This window comes from Carcharhinus amblyrhynchos, chromosome 2, assembly GCF_965287045.1.
Source record: "Carcharhinus amblyrhynchos chromosome 2, sCarAmb.v2.hapA, whole genome shotgun sequence".
NCBI classification, from domain to species: domain Eukaryota; kingdom Metazoa; phylum Chordata; class Chondrichthyes; order Carcharhiniformes; family Carcharhinidae; genus Carcharhinus; species Carcharhinus amblyrhynchos.
This window is the reverse complement of record NC_137325.1, coordinates 115815070-115835234: the sequence shown is the minus strand read 5'-3', so window position 1 is coordinate 115835234 and position 20165 is coordinate 115815070. Positions and strand designations below refer to the sequence as shown.

At 43.1% G+C, this 20165-nt stretch overlaps 1 protein-coding gene across 6 annotated transcripts in view; it reads left to right on the top strand.

Annotated features, from left to right (window-relative positions):
• The first annotated feature begins 308 nt into the window (after nt 1–308).
• The window catches only part of abi1a (abl-interactor 1a), a 110108-nt gene continuing 90251 nt past the window's right edge, over nt 309–20165 (top strand). For 3 of the 6 annotated variants that reach the window (XM_080211565.1, XM_080211573.1, XM_080211554.1), the window contains exon 1: nt 310–509. In XM_080211565.1, the coding sequence (XP_080067691.1) occupies nt 393–509 (117 nt within the window). In that variant the 5' untranslated portion in view covers nt 310–392. Of the gene's footprint in view, nt 510–20165 lie in introns of all 6 variants that reach the window. The other 3 variants (XM_080211544.1, XM_080211536.1, XM_080211583.1) reach the window with 2 other exon arrangements.

Sequence of the window (20165 nt, the reverse complement as noted above, 5' to 3'; positions counted from 1 at the left end):
ATAATGTGAGTGGAGATAGCATTTAAGCATAGGTTAAAGAGACGTGTATTGTCTCCGGACAGGACAGTTAGTGAGATGTTGCAAGCCCAGGCAAGTCATGGGGTTTACAGATAGTGTGACGTGAACCCAAGATCCCGGTTGAGGCCGTCCTGTTCCATGTAACCCACTGGAGGGTCTGAGCTGGCCCCGCAGGTGATCAGAGACTACAGCTCCCAGCATGCTTTGCGGCCGGGGTCCAGCGGGGTGAGAGGTCAGGGCCGGGCGGTGAGAGCGAGGCTCGCAGTCCCAGAGTGCCCCGCGCGGTTGGGAGGGGAGTAACCAGGGCGGCGCGAGCGAGCGGGCTGGCGGGCGGGGAGGAGGAGGAGGAATAAAGCGATGCAGAAAGATGTAAGATGGCAGAGCTGCAGATGTTACTCGAGGAGGAAATCCCCGCCGGCAAGAGGGCGCTGATTGAGAGTTACCAGAACCTGGGCCGCGTGGCTGATTACTGCGAGAACAACTATATCCAGGTGAGGCTGGGCAGGCGAGACGAGCGGGAGGGAAAGGGGAGAGAGAGAGAGCGGTAGCAGCGGCACCGCCAACAACTCCCCCGGCCCTGCCCCGCTTGTGTCTCTCTCTCTCTCACACACACCGTCCCCGCGGGCTGGGCCCCGCACTCTGTCCCCTTCCCTTCGGTCCCTCAGCCCGGGGTCGACTTCCCCCGGGATTGCTCGGTGATTATAGGATTCGGCCCAGGGCTGACTGAAGGCGGAGGTTTCCCTCCTTATTCTTTCTGTGGCTTTTAAACTCACTTTGTGCAAGAGTGGGCTGCCGCTGGGTTTATCACCAGCACGTTTGAGCTCTCGCCTATGTGTGTCCCGGAGGGTGTGCCGCTCCTCTGTGTCTGCTCTGATTCCTGGGGTAAGTCGGCGGGACTCTCCCAATAATCCCCCACCTCCCTCCCGGCTGTGGAGGTGCCTACTCTTACAATTTCAACTAATGATTTTATTAACGGCTTTTGTTCTTTTGTGCCAAGCTGTTCCTCTCCGCTTTGTTTTTATTCGGTCAGATCTGCAGCTTTCCAAGAGATTCCGGTTATTCTTTGCATGGATCGATCCCTGTGCGTGAGAGATATGAATTTCGGTGTTTCTTCTCAAATTATCTGTCCGAAAACTGATAAGTGCTGGGTTTTGTAATCGTAAACATTGGAAAGATGTCTCAGTTGAGCAACGTTTACCTTGCCTAGGTTGGGCAACATTTGAAGGGGAAAAAGTGTCCACGGGACAAGTTTCGTGTGAAACTGGTTTTAGAACAGATCTTGTTTCGACAGGAGAAGGTTCCTCCGGCGCCCACTCCTCTTCCCCCAGGAGATTTTCCCTTTTTCCTTTTTTAATCTTGATAAATTCCTCGGGCATGTGGGTGTTGAAGCTCGTTGTTTGATGGCCGTGTGTGTAGTTTTACTTCGAGGTCGCCAGTAACAGGATGAGATGTCGAACTCCACCCGGGAGATAGTTTGATGCGCCAAATACGTAGGAAGCCAATGTAGCATTTGTTTTTTCCTCGGACGGAAATATGATAATCAAAGAGGCAGACAGAAGTTGCAACACGTAGTCCGACTTGTCAACTATGCAGGCTGTGTTGTTCGGGCTACATAAGACATTCGTTCTAAAATTTGTTAGAACGAAGTATATTTATGACTTGAGATCTCTTGCTCACTTTCCATATGGTCTGTCTACACTTAATTTTTGTTACTTTAAGCGGTTTTCAGAACTTTAACATTAGGAATGCATCTCAAAAGCATGTCAGAATGTGACATGACAAAAGTTGATACTGAGCCAAAGAAATTAAAACTGCTGGGTTTTCGAAGCCTGGGGTCTAGGTGGTTGAAGGTTTGCTAGCAGTGTGGGGGATGCACATGAATCTCGAGCTACGGGCCACAGAATTTTTGGTGTGTTGTAAAACTGGAGGAGGTTGTAGAGATATCTCAGTTAGCAAGGTCAAGGCTGATGGGTGAATGGGTCTTGTTTCAGATATAGGCATTGGAAGTTTGTATGAGCTCAAGGCTACACAGAGTAGAAGATGGAATGTGGCCAAAGGCAGCTTTGGAATCGGCATTTTTGAGGTTTCAGTAGTAGATGAGCTGGGCTGGGATTGGTGACTGAAAGGTTGGGTTGGATTGGGAGAAGCTTGGATTCTAATGAAATCAGTTTGCAAATAGTCTGGTTCAATTTACGTTGTCATGCACTTTCCAGTCACTTAAGCAACTTGTGTCCTTATGCAGGCTCTTTACAGGCTCCTCCTCAGCTTGCTTTTCCATCTAGCTCTGTACTTTCAGCGCACTTGGGACCTTAGTTCCCCTCATCAAAGTAATTGATACAAATTGTAAATAGTTGCGGCCCAAATACTGACCTTTCCAATACCAGTTGCGTCTTGCCATCCCAAAAATGACCTGTTTTTCCTACTGTTTTCTCTTCCATTCTCAACCCATGCTGATCCGTTACTTATGTAACAGGAGCTCCCCTGACGCCTTCACCAAATGTCTTCTGAAAATCAAGTATACTACATCTTTTAACTATCCTGCTATTTACACCCTTGAAGTAAGCAAACATGATTAATCTTTCACAAAGCCATGTTGACACTTGCCTAAACAGTGATTTTTTTTTCACATTTTGTTGTCAAATCCTGAAGTTTTAGCTTTTTTTTTAAAGCTGGTCCCAGTTTTCTTTTCCCTACATCTGTTACTGTTCAGTTTTTAATGGCACTTACGTACGTGCACCAGAAACCATCACGCATGCAAATATTTTCTTAGAAAATGCTGGCATGTTTGTCGCATTTTAGTTGTCCATTGTTACAGGGATTGCTATTTTTTAAAATTTCTCCTATTCTAAAGGCTTCTTTGCCTAGAATTAGAGACATTCCACCTGAATTATCTCAATACTAGAATAAACATACCTGCAAAATAGCCTCGGACATGCTATAGACCTCCCTCCTTTCCAGTATGTTATTTGATTAAGTACCCATTCTTCTAGTACTATCCCTGATTTTGTTTTCTTGATTTTCTTTATCTTCTGCAAGGTAAATCTATATCCTCCTCTCAAGTTCTTTGACTCTAGGATAGCGCATTTGACAACTCCTAAGTTCAATTTATGGTTTGTTTTTTGTTTTCGGACATAGGATGAGTAGTGTGCAATTTTATGGCTTAAAGTTCCCTTAACTTAATCTACATTTGAATGTCAATTGATCAAACTGTTGCTTCACTTTTTTCCAAATGTATACTTTGTAACACACTTCTGTAATTTTTATAAATAAAGTTGACAAAATGCAAGTCTTTTTTTAATACTGTTTATGGATCAAGCTGCTAATTCTGTCTTTGTTCCTCTTCCTGTTTGATTTTAAGGGCCAGCCCCAATCACTCTTGTGCTTCCAGTTTTATAACTTCAGTGGGACATAACTGGAATATTTCTTTCAAGTGAGGGAGGTGCTGCTAATCTATACAGCTTCAAAACACTGCCCACTTGTTCCTCTGGTATTTTTTGTCATTTCCATCCCCAGCAGTTGTCAGTCATTTTGTGTATGTTATCAGAATAGGTGTCTGCAAGCCTTGATTATGTATTATATGTTGTATGTAACTTTTCTTATCAGCAGTTTCATCCTACAGGCAAACACACCGCGGATGACCAGGTTGGCTGACCTGTCTCTGCAGAATATACATTTCACTGATCGCAGAATGCCTTTGCCTCCTTCAAAGGCTTGTTGGATGGTGAAATCATGCCTGGTTTTGATGGGTGCAAGTTGCACTTGCAGGTCTTGGATAACCAAATTTTATTGTGACTGTACCTTTACACTTCTATTGCCTCTACACAATCCACATGCTCCAAATTGAGTACAGAATGTTACTTTCTTAATACTAGCCAAATTTTTTTTAAAACTGCTCATCATAGTCTTGCAATCCAGTGCACTGATTAAGTGCGTGAATGCTGCCACACTTTATGCTGCTCTATTTCTCCTGAATAGATTTTAACCAGAAATGTTCTACCATCACTTGACCAACGTTTAAATGTTATAACCTTTACACCAACTTTGTGTTGGTAGATTGGCAGCTTTATTTACATCACTTGACTGAAAGGTTCATAGTGCTGTATCGGGGAGATGAAAAGTAAATACATTGCATGTAATTTACAGTGCAAACAGGCCATTTAGCCCAGCAGGTCCATGTTAGTGCACTGAGCCTCGTCCCACCCTTCATCTAATCTCACTAACTCAGTTTAGCTTCCTCTTACATTTACCTATGCTTGTTGCCTGAATTGCTGCATATGGTAGTGCATTTAGCTCTCTGGGTTAAACAAAAAGCCTCTCCTGAGATCCATGTTGGAATTTAGTGATCTTATTTCTGTTCTCTAGTCTGAACTTTCATGCTAGTGGAAAAGTTTTCTCCATGAGTACATTGTCAAATCCTTTCATAAGTACAAACATCACGTCATCTGTCAGTGTCCCATTCTGGAGGAATGAGCCACCGATTACTGCATTCCTGAAAGCTGTATCTTTTGGTATCATCGTGGTTGATCTTTCTTAAACCTCTCGTGCCCTGTATCCTCCTCCTAGAGGGAAAAAGAACCATCTGCAGTGCTCACAAGTGTGGTTTGGCCAAGATTTTATTTGGATTTGACACCCAAATTTTATTCCTCTAGACATAAATCCCAGTGCTTGTAACAAAATCCAAAAGTAACTTGGACACTACATTATGTTACCTGTGCTCGCTTGGCACCCTATTACCCACTGCCCATTGATCAGACACAGACAAGACAGGTGACGAGAAGCTGTCACTAAACAAAGCTTAGTTCTTATTCTTTCTTGGGATGTGGACATTGCTGGCAAAGCTAACTTTTGTTGTCCTACCCTAATTGCCCTTGAATGGGACAGTCAAGAGTCAACCACATTGCTGTGAATCTGTAGTCATATGCAGGGCTGACTTGAGCAAGAAGAGCAAAGGCATGATAACTAAATTTATAGATGACAAAGATATGTGGGAAGATATCAGAAACAGAAAATGCTGGAAAATCTTAGCAGGCCTGACAGTATCTGTGGGGAGAGGATAGAGCCAATGTTTCGAGTTGAGATGACCCTTCGTCGGAACTGCTCAAAATGTTGGCTCTATTCTCCCCCACAAATGCTGTCAGATCTGAGATATTCCAGTTTTTTTTTCAAATTCCAGCGTTCATAGTATTTTGCTTTTATCTTGGGTAGGAAAGTATGCTGTGAAGTGGCCGTGAGGAAGTTGCAGACAGATATGAATAGTTCGAGTGAATAGGCGAAATGATGTACTATAGCGTAAGAAAATCATTTTGGCAGGGCACATAAGACAGAATATTACTTAAACAAAGGTCGACTACAGAATTCCAAGGTGCAGAAGCAGTTAGATGTTCTGCATAAGTTGCAAAAATACAGGCGCAAGTAATTAAGGCTAATGGAATGCTATCTTTTACTATGAGAGGAATTGAACACAAAAGTAAAGATATTGTGCTTCAATTTTACAGGGCATTGGTGAGACCACATCTTGAACATTGTGTGCAGTTTTAGTCTCCTTATTTAAAGATGAATGTAAATGACTTGGGGGCAGCTCAGGAGGTTTATTGGATTTGATACCTTGAATGTCTTGAGGAAAGGTTGGACAGACGGGGCTTATTTCCATTTGAGTTCAGAAGAGTGAGGTGACTTGATTGAAGTATACAAGATCCTGAATGGTATTGACAAGTTGGATTTGGAAAGGGTGTTTCCTCTTGTGGGTGAGTTTGGGTATGGCTTTAAAATTGTGTCACCATTTTAGGACTGACGTGGAGAATTGTTTTGAGAGTTGCGCAATCTTGGAGTGCTGCCAAGGAAAATGGCAGATTTTGTTAGGCAATAGAATCAAAAGTAGTCAGACAGATGGGCATGTAGAATTTGAAATACGGATCAGCCATGAACTTGTTGAATGATGGAGCAGGTTTGAGGAGCTGAATGGCCTACTTCTCACTTCATATGTATGTACCAGATAAGGATTAGCAGATTTCATTCACGAATGGACATTAGTGAACCAGTTGGGTTTTTACAGCAATTGATAATTTCATGGTCACCATTACTAAGATGAGTTTTATATGCCAGATTTATTAATTTAATTTAAATTCTACCAGATACTGTAGTGGTATTTAAACCTGTCTGCAGGGCATTTGCTGGGCCTTTTGATTACTAGTCCAGTGACATTACCATTCCACCACATTTCCCCATGTTTGATTGTTTGACCATATATTGTGGTGGAAGAATATTTTGTGGTGTTGATCTTGTTCCATTGAAATGTAGTTTTGCTCTCCCTAGCCTCCCACAGTGACTCAATGGTGTATGTTATTCATTAGTCCAGTAACATATTCTAGAATAAGAAGATTCTGCATTTTTAATATGGTTAACTACCATCATTGGCCCTTGTTTCGGAAGGAAAATAAGCTAGGGCCTTGTATTTGATTCCTTTTAGCTACACTTGTTTAAGATGTGCATGCTTTGTTGGGTAGTGGTTGATGCAAAGATCTCTGCAGCGCCTCAACTAATTATAATTTGCAACTGTTTTGAGGTTTGGATGACTTGCTATCAAGGGTAAGATGGTTGTGCTAGTTCCTGGAAGGCAGTGCCTTCCATGCCCACTGAACACTGCAGGGACTGGTGTACATTATTGATCCTGTTAATCGCATTTTGATTTGATGTTTTTAAGTTTCCATTCCACTTTGTCTTTTGTTTTGGGTGGTTATCTTCCTTTTGGGAGCTGCCCCTTTTTAATTTGTCCTTTTGTTAATTTGATTTCGTTTATTTGGTTAGTCAAAAAGATTGGTCCTGGAAGACAATTAACATTGGAGCCATGCCTATTGAAAAGTTAACACCTGCATAGTAAGAAAGATGGTTTTTGAGGTGCTTATGGGCTACTGACTTGAACCACTGCAATTATCAAAGAAATAATAGAAACCCTACAGTACAGAGAAGTCATTCAGCCCATCAAGTCTGTGATGACCATAAACCCATCCAGGCCTACCCCCATACCCCTACATATATTTTACATGCTAATCCCTCTAACCTATGCATCTCAAAGACCAAGGGGCAATTTTAGCATGGCCAATCAACCGAACCCGCACATCTTTGGACTGTGGGAGGAAACCCACGCAGACACAAGGAGAATGTGCAAATGCCACACAGTGACTCAAGCCTGGACTCAAACCCAAGTCCCTGGAGCTGTGAAGCAGCAGTGCTAACCACTGTGCTACTGTGCCGCCCCTCGTGCTTGCATGACATTGAGATCCAGTTATGTGGCAAAGGTATTTACACAATTCTGTTAAGTAGGCAGTCCCAATATTTTAGCCCAGCAGAACTGAAGGAAATAGATTGTATATTTAAATCAGGATGGTATATGAATTGGCGGTCATAGTGTTTCCTATGAGATACTGTTAAAGTAAGATGTTTAGTGCATTCTGAGAGGTACTTATTGTAGTTGGGGGTCTGATGCTGCTGGTGGGAGTGAAGATTTAAAGTAACTGGGGGGGGCTGCTGATAAAAAGTGCTGCTTTGTCCTGAGTGGTGTCGCAACTGGAACCAAATAAGCTCATCCATCAAAATTATTCCATCACATTCTGCTTTGTAGGTTGTAGAACGGTTTGGGAGAGCCAGGTGGCATTCCAGTTGCTGCAAAATATTTCAAACTCCAAGGTAATTGTGTGGCTGGCGAGGTTGGAACTCTGACTGATGGTGGTTTCCAGGATTAGCTGATTTAGGAATGCTACTAAAACTTGAGCAACTTTTGTGTGTCAAAGCAAGTGGCTGCTCTCATGCATAATGAGAGATAGATATTTGACTTCTGGGGCATCATCATTTACTCAGTCTTGATGCACTTCAGCAAGCATCAGTGGCTAGTGGTCTGTAGGAGTCCTGGATTCCCTCCACCCTGTGCTGAGATCTGTTGTAGTTCCAATACTGCAGCCAAACTGGCCTCCTAACAATGTACAGGTGAGGAAACCATTCAATCATTATGTCCAGTATAACTTGATACAATTATGTTTCATTATTTCAAACTTAACTTTAAACTAACACTTTGGGATCGTCCCTTTAGTCTGAGGTTGTGCCTCTGGTTCTAGTTTGTCCTGCTAACACTTTGGGTGACATGACAAAATACAGCAGCTGCAAGTAACATTGTTGTTAGTTTACTTCAACATCGAACCTATTATGTGCAAGTTGTTTAACTATTAATAACCTGCTGTGATTTGGTCATTGCTTGGTTTCAGGAATCCTAATGTCAAATTTAATTTCAAAATGATCACACCCTTGAAAGCAGCCAGGTAGATGTTGAGTAATGGCTTTTGAAGTTTGATCTTTGCATCATCAGTGGAGATGGGAGAGGTTCTGGAGGATTGCGGATGTGGTTTCTCTGTTCAAGAAAGGGAGTAGAGATAGCCCAGGAAATTATTGGCTGGTGAGTCCAACCTCAGCAGTTGGTAAGTTGATGGAGAAATCCTGAGAGACAGGATTTATGAACACTTGGAGAAGTATAGTATGACCAAAATAGTCAGCACAGCTATATCAAAGGCAGATCGTGCCTTATGAGCCTGGTTGAGTTGTATGAAGATGTGACTAAACACATTGACGAACGAAGACCGGTAGATGTGTTTTATATGGACTTCAGCAAGGTGTTCGATAAGGCCCTCCATGCAAGGCTTATTGAGAAAGTGAGGGGGCATGGGGTCCAAGGGGATGTTGCTTTGTGGATCCAGAACTGGCTTGCCCACAGAAGGCGGAGAGTGGTTGTAGATGGGTCTTTTTCTGCATGGAGGTTGGCACCAGTGGAGTGCCCCAGGGATCTGTTCTGGGACCCTTGCTGTTTGTGATTTTTATAAATGACCTGGATGAGGAAGTGGCGGGATGGGTTGGTAAGTTTGCTGATGACACCAAGGTTGGAGGTGTTGTGAATAGTTTGGAGGGGTGTCAGAAGTTGCAGCGAATCACAGGATGCAAGACTGGGCAGAGAAGTGGCAGATGGACTTCAACCCAGATAAGCGTGTGGTGGTTCATCTTGGCAGGTCAAATGGGATGAAGGAATATAATACTAAGAGTAAGATTGGCAGTGTGGAAGATCAGAAGGATCTTGGGGTTTGGATTCATAGGACTGTCAAGTCAGCTTCGCAGGTAGAGGTTGTGGTAAAGAAGGCGTCTGGTGTACTGGTCTTCATCAATCGAGGAATTGAGTTTAGGTGTCGGGAGATAATGCTGCAGCTGTATAAAACCCTGGTCAGACGCCTCTTGGAGTACTGTGCTCAATTCTGGTCACCTCGTTACAGGAAGGATGTGAAAGCCATTGAAAGGGTGCAGAGGAGATTTACAAGGATGTTGCCTGGATTGGGTGGCATGTCCTAATGAGGATAGGTTGAGCGAGCTTGGTCTTTTCTCCTTAGAGACCAAGATGAGAGGTGACCTGATAGAGGTATATAAGATGTTGAGAGGTATTGATCGGGTGGATTCTGAGGCTTTTTCCCCAGGGGTGAAATGGCTGCCACAAGAGGACACAGCACCAGGTTAAAGTCCAACCAATTTAACCTGGTGTTGAGACTTTTTACTGTGTTTACCATCTTGAAGGGAATTGTTTGATAGAGCAGACGCAGCACGGTTTCATTAAAGGGAAGTCGTGTCTGACAAATTTACTGGAGTTCTATGAGGATTTGTCTAGGGCAGTGGATAGAGGAGAGCCGATGGATGTGGTCTTTCTGGATTTTCAGAAGGCGTTTGACAAAGTACCTCAAGAGGTTATTGCAGAAGGTCGAGGGACATGGAGTTGGGGGTAGGGTGTTAACGTGGATAGAGGATTCGTTGTCAAATAGGAGGCAGAGAGTGGGGGTTAATGGGGGCTATTCGGATTGGCGGATGGTGACTAGTGGAGTGCCCCAGGGGTCGGTGCTGGGGCCTCAGCTTTTTACCATTTATATAGATGATCTGGAGGAGGGAACCGAGTGTAGGGTGTCGAAATTTGCTGATGACACCAAGATTGGGGGAACGGCAAATTGTGCGGAGGGTGTGGAGAGTCTGCAGAAGGATCTAGATAGGCTGGGCGAATGGGCCAGGAAATGGCAAATGGAATTTAATGTTGGCAAGTGTGAGGTGGTCCACTTTGGTAGGAATAATGGTAGGAAGGACTATTACTTGTGGGGCGAAAAACTGCAGCAGGCGACGGTGCAGAGGGACCTCGGGGTCCTTGTGCATGAGTCGCAAAAACCCAGCTTGCAGGTGCAGCGGGTGGTCAGGAAGGCAAATGGGATGCTGGCCTTCATAGCGAGGAGGATTGAATATAAAAGTAGGGAGGTCTTGCTGCAGCTGTATAGGGCATTGGTGAGGCCGCAGCTGGAGTACTGTGTGCAGTTTTGGGCACCGCACCTGCGCAAAGATATTTTGGCCTTGGAGGGAGTGCAGAGGAGGTTTGCTAGGCTGATACCGGAGTTGAGGGGGTTGAGCTATGAGGAGAAGCTGAATAAACTAGGCTTGTACTCGTTAGAGTTTAGAAGAATGAGGGGAGATCTCATTGAGACGTATAAGATGATGAATGGGATGGATAGGATAGAGGTGGAGAGACTCTTCCCGCTCAAAAAAGACAGTAGGACTAGGGGGCACAGCCTCAAGATAAAGGGGGGTGCGGTTTAGAACGGAGTTGAGGAGGAACTTCTTCACTCAAAGGGTGGTGAATCTCTGGAATTCTCTGCCCGTTGAAGTGGTGGAGGCTGCCTCGCTAAATATTTTTAAGACGCGGGTTGATGGGTTTTTGATAAGAGAGGGGATTAAGGGTTATGGGGAGAGGGCGGGAATGTGGAACTGAGCCACGACAGATCAGCCATGATCTTATTGAATGGCGGAGCAGGCTCGAAGGGCTAGATGGCCTACTCCTGCTCCTATTTCTTATGTTCTTACGTACCCCAGTCCAACACCGGCATCTCCACATCGTACCACAAGAGGTTTAGGGTGCTGGGAAATGGGTACAGAGGAGATGTCAGGGGTAAGTTTTTCACTCAGAGTGGTGGGTGAGTGGAGGTGGATTCGATAGGATCTTTTAAGAGACTTCTGGATGAGTACATGAGACTTAGTAAGATTGAGGGTTATAAGCAAGCGTAGTAGGTAGAGATATGTTCGGTGCAACTTGTGGGCTGAAGGACCTGTTCGTGCTGTAGTTTTCCTATGTTCTGAAGTGAGTAAAGAACAGATTTTGTAATGTGTATGTGAAATTTCAGTTGCTGTTTTGTGTTCCATGAGGGTTGTTGGAAAAATTGCTGTTTGGCTCAAGTGTGGTACAGAAAATGTTGGTTGGACAGGTTAGGGTTAATTGATTAGAGAGTTTGAAATTGTCTCAGGTGATGATGCAATTTCTTTCTACTTGGTGGTGTTAAAATTTGGATGTGGCTACAGGGAGCAAGGTATCAAAATTTGCATGTCATACAAAAGTAGGGTATTTGGCAGAGGGTTAGAGTTCAAAATAATCAGGTTAAATTTGGGACAACGAACAGTAAGGAATGTACTCTATGATAGGGGAGATTAAAATCTGCGTAGTGGTTCAAAATCCGTTGTGCTGGGTAAGCTTTGCTTGCCAATCTTTGTGCTTGGATGGCAGTACCTGTCACAGTAAAACATAAACTTAAGCAGGACAGCAATCTGCTACAGAGGCAGAAGGGTTGTGTTGACTTGCCTGGTCTTCTGGTGTCAAATGCTTAAAGCTATAGTTTGCACAACAGATTTGGATGCTTTACCTGTTGGCTTTTTGCTTTGAGCTCCTGAAAATGGGTGGATGTGCATTGGTTTGCCAACCAACAATGGTTAAGGAAGCTGGCAGTAGCTATGGTGTCTATTTAGAACCCATAAATCTTTGGTTTGCATTTATGATTTTGATATTATAGGACTTGGTTGTTTAGTATATGTTCACAATAAGAACATAAGAAATAGGAGCAGGAGTAGGCCAACTAGCCCTTCGAGCCTGCCCCGCCATTCAATAAGATCATGGCTGATCTGTCGTGGCTCAGTTCCACATTCCCGCCCTCTCCCCATAACCCTTAATCCCCCCTCTCATCAAAAACCCATCAACCCGCGTCTTAAAAATATTTAGCGAGGCAGCCTCCACCACCTCAACGGGCAGAGAATTCCAGAGATTCACCACCCTTTGAGTGAAGAAGTTCCTCCTCAACTCTGTTCTAAACCGCCCCCCCTTTATCTTGAGGCTATGCCCCCTAGTCCTACTATCCTTCTGAGCGGGAAGAGTCTCTCCACCTCTATCCTATCCATCCCATTCATCATCTTATACGTCTCAATGAGATCTCCCCTCATTCTTCTAAACTCTAACGAGTACAAGCCTAATCTATTCAGCCTCTCCTCATAGCTCAACCCCCTCAACTCTGGTATCAGCCTATTAAACCTCCTCTGCACTCCCTCCAAGGCCAAAATATCCTTGCGTAAGTATGGCGCCCAAAACTGCACACAGTACTCCCAGCTGCGGCCTCACCAATGCCCTATACAGCCGCAGCAAGACCTCCCTACTTTTATATTCAATCCCCCTCGCGATGAAGGCCAGCATCCCATTCGCCTTCCTGACCACCTGCAAGCTGGGTTTTTGCGACTCATGCACAAGGACCCCGAGGTCCCTCTGCACTGTCGCCTGCTGCAGCTTTTCTCCACGTAAGTAATAATACTTCCTACCATTATTCCTACCAAAGTGGACCACCTCGCACTTGTAGAAAACCAAATTTTCAGATTTTAGGAAATGTATGTATTTTCTGTAGGTACTAATTTTAAATAACTGATTCATTTTAAGTTTTTAAATGTGTATTTTCTATACAAGTTCACTTAGGAATTTAGAAATTGATTTGTTTCTTGATCACAGGGTAGCGTGGTTAGCACAGCTGTCTGTGCCAGGGACCTGGGTTTGATTTCCATCTTGGGTCAGTGTGTGAAGTTTGCACATTCTCCCCGTGTCTGCGTGGGTTTCCTTGGTGCTCTGGTTTCCTCCCACAGTCCAAAGATGTGCAAGTTATGTGCATTGGCCATGCTAAATTCTCCTCAGTGTACATGAACAGGCACTGGAGTTTGGTGACCAGGGAATTTTCACTAACTTTGTTGCAGTGTGAATGTAACCCTACTTGTGACACTAATAGTTAGACAAGCATACCAATTCTAAAGTTTGAGATTCAGCTGGATTGTTTGACAATCTTATTATACTTTTAAAAAGATGATTCTCTTCTAACATGTTTATAGTTTATTGTTTTTCCTCTTCAAAACTCTCACTCTTGCTGTGTTGTGATCTTGACTATCAGGAGTGTGGTCATTCACTTAAATGACTGACATTTATTTTCTTTGGGAGCTCACAATTTGGATATAGTCACAACTCAGTATCCAAGTCAAACTACAGCACAGGAAGCACATCCTGCAAACGTATGATATGCCACAGATATCCAGGCTTTGTATTTTGTAGTTGCTTGAGTTGTGTGCTCAGAATTTTACTTTGGACTTGCATTGCATAGCCTCAGCTGAACCTCCCTTGCGATCTGTATATGAACTGCAGATTGAAGTGGCAGTACAGAATAGCTTTGGTAAGCAGATGATTACAGTTCCAGTGCCGCCATCTATGTTCGTGCTCGTATTAGTAAATCAGATTTTGCTTTGATTTCAAGACGTTAGATATTGAGTTCAGGATTATGTACTTTTTGCAGAGGATCTTGGTATTGTATTTAAATATTTCATGAAGATCAGCAATGCATCTGAATCATTGCCTACAGTGCAGAAGTAGGCTATTCTGCCCACTGAGCCTGTACTGGCAACAATCCACCCTGGCCCTATCCCTGTAACCCCTGACATTGTATTTGACTCTGCCCCTCAATGTCAGGGTAATCAATCTAACCCATATATCTTTGGACTGCGGGAAGAAACTACATCTGTGGAAACCCATGCAGACACTGGGAGAATGTGCAAACTCCACATGGTCACATGAGGCCAGAATTGATGCTGTGAGGCAGCAGTGTTAACCTTGTGCCATCGTGCCACACGTTCCCTGAACCAGCAGGGAAATTCATCAGTGCACTACCTTGTGAAATTTGGCCATTTGTTTTAATTGTTTATAAATTAAAGTAGGACAACATACTGATTCTTGTTTGATAACATTGGAGGCAGATTTGTTAATGGGCAATCCCATTCCAGTGCTCAACTAACTGACCAATGAAAAATTGTCTTCTGAAAGCTGTAAAATCCCTATTGCTGACCTTGTGCCAAATTATTAATGTAAATTTGTTACTACAGGTGGAATGCCATATGTGTTATATTTTAAGATTACTTTTATTCTGCTAGTCATTGCCTTTAATTAGTGTATTGCTGCAACAGTGTCTTGTAAGAAAAAGCACATTTAATTTAAAAAGAAAATCAGTGTTATTGCAGCCATGACAATCAGTGACAGATTTATAACTGTTAGTGTTACGCAGGTCCAAATAGCCTTTCTGAAGACTTCCAGTTTGGAGGTGACTTGTATATAATTACACAGCTATCCTTTTAGAATACTAAATGTAAGTAGCAAGAAGTTCACAGTACAAGTTGATGACAGTGATTGCATTTGTCTTTTTTTTAAACCCTTCTCCATTTCCCAAACTCCAAACATTAATCATTGATTAGGCAACAGCAACTTGCATTCTTATACCTTTAAATGTTAAAATGATCCAAGTTGGTTGACAGGAGCATTATTGAACAAGACTTAATGATGAGCCTGATGAGATGTGGTCAGGTACCAAAAGCTGAGCTATAGTAAAACGGTATCTATTGATACGGCTACAATACTGCTACATAACCATCCTGTGGGACGTTGGTTATCGTGATCATATCACTGGTTGTGTATTGTGCAAAATTGTAAATGGGCCAAAGGCTGCCACTTTCAGACCTGCAATGTGCATTGTCTGCCTTGAATAATCCTGGACATGCAAAGTATTGCACAATCTGAGCAGATTAAGCAAGCAGTTTCACACTGACCCAATGCCATGGTAGACAAATGATATTTTCCACCAATAGCATGCTACTGTCTGCCCAAAAAGATGTTCTGCTTGCTATACAAGTGAGCAACATGTGTTTCAGTGCTGGTGTGATGCCAGTAATATAGGCTGTACATATCAATGATTGTTCGATTGAATTAGACAACATATCCCTTTTGTCTTCGTAATAATAAAGCGCAGACAGGGTGGCACTGCTGCCTCTTGACTCCAGGGACCCGGTTCAGTTCCGGCCTTGGATCACTGTGGAGTTTGCATGTTCTCCCATGTCTGCGTGGGTTTCCCCTGGGTGCTCCTGTTTCCTCCCACTGTTCAAGGATATGCAGTTTATGTTTGGCCATGCTAAATTGACCCTTAGTGACTGGGGGTTAGCAGGATAAATAAGTAGGGGTAGGGCCTGGGTGGGATTGTGGTTGGTGCAGGCTCGATGGGCCAAATGGTCTCCTTCTGTACTGTAGGGATTTTATGATTGAGTTCTTACCTAGCACTTGCCTCACAAAATCCAGAACAAAATGTCACCTGTTCGATGTTATCCTTTTGAACAGTAGTTGTTGAACAATCCTGAGTGCACAGTAGCTACACTAATTACAAATTTAAGATAATCGGTTGAGCTCGTAATGTGGTAATTTTGCATTCGCTAGAAGTGACATGCATTTGTAAGCAGGAACCCTCCTTTACAAACAGGAATATATTTGAGCCTTGCATCATCTTTGACTTGCCCAGAAGTTTGGGTCTATAGTTCCTTGGTTAGTCAAAGTATTGCCAAGAAGAAATTAATCAGTCAACTTGCCAATGAAGCAGCAACCTTTTCTCCTGTAGTCAAAATTGTTGTGATTGTTTCAAATAGTTTTGTGATTTGTATTGGTAAACACTGGCAATAATGTGTAGTTTTAAATGGGTTTAATGTAATGTTTCTGTCCCTGGAAGGGAAAGGTTGTCGTTAGATTCTGTGTACATAAGAACATAAGAAATAGGAGCAGGAGTAGGCCATCTGGCCCTTCGAGCCTGCCCCGCCATTCAATAAGATCATGGCTGATCTGTCGTGGCTCAGTTCCACTTTCCCGCCCTCTCCCCATAACCCTTAATCCCCTCTCTTATCAAAAACCCATCAACCCGCTTCTTAAAAATATTTAGCGAGGCAGCCTCCACCACTTCAACGGGCAGAGAATTCCAGAGATTCACCACCCTTTGAGTGAAGAAGTTCCTCCTCAACTCCGTTCTGAACCGCCCCCCCTTTATCTTGAGGCTGTGCCCCCTAGTCCTACTGTCTTTTTTGAGCGGGAAGAGTCTTTCCACCTCTATCCTATCCATCCCATTCATCATCTTATACGTCTCAATGAGATCTCCCCTCATTCTTCTAAACTCTAACGAGTACAAGCCTAGTTTATTCAGCCTCTCCTCATAGCTCAACCCCCTCAACTCCGGTATCAGCCTAGTAAACCTCCTCTGCACTCCCTCCAAGGCCAGAATTGGAATTGGTTTCAATTACAACTGTTTTCTATTGTGCTTAGAGAGGATTATTGTATGGAGAATCAGTAGGCTGGCAAAAGTAGCAATGGTTGCTTAGCAAATAGGGCCTTTTTGGGGAGAGGTTTTTTGGAGTTAGTTTTAGCTGGAGATATTGCAGTCAAAGAAAGGATACTCAACTTGCATAGTAGGCTTTCCAAAGAACCAGATAACCAGGGAATTGTGATATAACTTCAGTCGTCAGACATTTGAGAGCTGGGACCAAGGTATTGTTCAGGAGAATTCAAGGGGGAAAAGTAAGCCAAATACTCTGAGTTAGAGACTATTGCAGTGACCATATTTATTGTGAAATTGGACTTCAGATTGTAGTCTGAGAATCGATAGTTAAAGCAATTGTGAACAGTTTGTACAACAGTTCAAGGCAGAAATCCTAAAGAAGTGATAAAACCTGGATATTGGATTCATTGTTAAAAGTGAAGAGGAAACTTTTATTTGAGTCATTTGGAAAGCCTGGACTGGATTTCTGAACACAAGCCCTACTAATGGAACGTGTTGTTGTGGAAGAACATTTGAGTATATTTGGAGTTTGGAAACTCTAATGTGAATTCTGAGGAGCAATTCATAGACATTAAATTTGGCTCAGAGTGGTGCTATTCGGATTGGCGGTTGGTGACTAGTGGGGTGCCCCAGGGGTCGGTGCTGGGGCCTCAGCTATTTACCATTTATATAGATGATCTGGAGGAGGGAACCGAGTGCAGGGTGTTGAAATTTGCTGATGACACCAAGATTGGGGGAAAGGCAAATTGTGCGGAGGGTGTGGAGAGTCTGCAGAAGGATCTAGATAGGCTGGGCGAATGGGCCAGGAAATGGCAAATGGAATTTAATGTTGGCAAGTGTGAGGTGGTCCACTTTGGTAGGAAGAATGGTAGGAAGGACTATTACTTACGTGGCGAAAAACTGCAGCAGGCGACGGTGCAGAGGGACCTCGGGGTCCTTGTGCATGAGTCGCAAAAACCCAGCTTGCAGGTGCAGCAGGTGGTCAAGAAGGCGAATGGGATGCTGGCCTTCATAGCGAGGGGGATTGAATATAAAAGTAGGGAGGTCTTGCTGCAGCTGTATAGGGCATTGGTGAGGCCGCAGCTGGAGTACTGTGTGCAGTTTTGGGCGCCGCACCTGCGCAAGGATATTTTGGCCCTGGAGGGAGTGCAGAGGAGGTTTACTAGGCTGATACCGGAGTTGAGGGGGTTGAGCTATGAGGAGAGGCTGAATAAACTAGGCTTGTACTCGTTAGAGTTTAGAAGAATGAGGGGAGATCTCATTGAGACGTATAAGATGATGAATGGGATGGATAGGATAGAGGTGGAGAGACTCTTCCCGCTCAAAAAAGACAGTAGGACTAGGGGGCACAGCCTCAAGATAAAGGGGAGGCGGTTTAGAACGGAGTTGAGGAGGAACTTCTTCACTCAAAGGGTGGTGAATCTCTGGAATTCTCTGCCCGTTGAAGTGGTGGAGGCTGCCTCGCTAAATATTTTTAAGAAGCGGGTTGATGGGTTCTTGATAAGAGAGGGGATTAAGGGTTATGGGGAGAGAGTGGGAAAGTGGAACTGAGCCACAACAGATCAGCCATGATCTTATTGAATGGCGGGGCAGGCTCGAAGGGCTAGATGGCCTACTCCTGCTCCTATTTCTTATGTTCTTAGAGTGGTTGAAATTTAGGGAGGGAATTTGAGCTGAAAAGCCTAACCTGCTGAAGGCATGAGTAAAGGGACAGAATTGGAGGAATGTAGTGGTACCTCAAGGGTTAATTTACTTTCTTTCCAGATTTTAAAAAAATGTTCGGTCATGGGCATCGCTGTCCAGCATTTATCATCCTTAACTGCCTGAGGGCAGTTAAGAGTTAACTCAAAGCTGTGCTTGGAAGTCACATGTAGGCCAGACCGGGTAAGAATGTCCTTTAGGGAAGGTTTCCTTCCTAAAGGACGTTAATGAACCAGATGGGTTTTTCTGGATAGTCAACAATAGTTTTATGGTAATCAGATTCTTAATTCCAGATATTTTTATTGAATTCAAATTCCACCATCTGCCATGGTGAGATTTGAACCAGGATTCCCAGAACATTCGCTGAGTATAATACACTAGGCGATTGCCTCTTCTTGGACTGAATGTTTTGAGCATTTTTGATTTTTTTTTCTCTGAATTTCAGATCAAGTTGTGCCTTGAATTTTTCGTTTTGGAAGCAGGAAGTGAATATTCTTCACATTCACAGGATGTGGCTATTACTGGTTACTCAGCATCTATTGTCCATCCCTAATTACCATCTTGAGAAGCTCATAGTGAGCTGCCTTCTTGAACCATTGCAATCCATTTGGTCTAGGTAGCCCAAAATGTTGTTAGGATTTACTTTGTTCTTGATAGAAAACCTTTTCAGACCCTGGGGAAATGTCTTGTAAAAAAAAATGCAAGCACCGTTGGAATCCCTTGTATTTCACGACTATAACATCTGGGTGATGTTTTTACTTTGTTCAGATTGTAGATTTGAGTTCTGGCAGCAACATTACACCTGAATTGGGAGGGAGGTGAAGAAACTCAAGATATGTTCCTCCTTTGGAGGGTAGAAAAGGAAATATTGGAAAAATTTTGTGTTCGGATTTAAACTGAGTCTGGCATTGTTTCTTCTGTGATAGGCAAGTGAAACAAGAACTAATGGTTCTGAAATGTATAGGTGATTGTCATGACGGTTAACTTTTCATGCATGTAAAGAGAAAAGCATTTCTGTAGTTTTACATAGTATTAAAGCACAAATTCAAGAAAGCATTGATCTTGTGTCCAATAATTGAAGCATTGGCTTTTAATTAATGTTCTTAGCTACACCTGAACTGTCAACGATTCCAAACTGCAGCACTTTGAAATGGCCAGATTGCTTAACCCATATTGCAACAACAATTATGCAATAAATTTATCCTGCTGCAATTACAGTTCAAAAAGAAATACAGAAGACTACTGAACCAATTCATTAAATGTAAGATGAAAAGAAGTTCAGTCTTTTGCTCAACCAGTTTTTGCAACCCAGATTCTTTTTGTAACAATCTGTTTAATTCTACTTGACGTTAGGAAGAGAGTATAGAGGAGCTTTTAAACTATTGATGCACTATTTCAAGAATTGAAGGTGTTCATTATTCCCCTGTAATAACTATTGATTAGTATTTGGCTGTCCTTATTGTGAGCTGACCTTCACCTTTCCTGCCTGCTCCCCATAACCTTTGAAGCCCTTATCAATCAACAATCTCTCTAACTTGCCCTTGAATATATTCAGTGGCCCAGCTTCCATTGCTTGTTGGGAAAGATAATTCCAGTAACTGAAGTTTCTCCTCCTCTTGTCTTCTGGACGAGCCTTATTTTTTAAATTGCTGTCTAATTTTAACCTCTCAACATCTACCCTGTCAAGCACCCTTCAAAACCTTGTGTTTCAATAAGATTAAAATAAATTATTTTCAGGTTTGCTTATAATTGGTGCCTTTGCAAGGAGTCATACTATCGTGACAGGAGAACTAAGTTCAGTGAAACTTGATTTTTTTTTGGAGTGAAATATCTGTAACTTGTAAAGAGTTATTGAGCTTGTACAGATTCTGATTTTGGATCATGTCATAATCTTTGTAGTGCAAA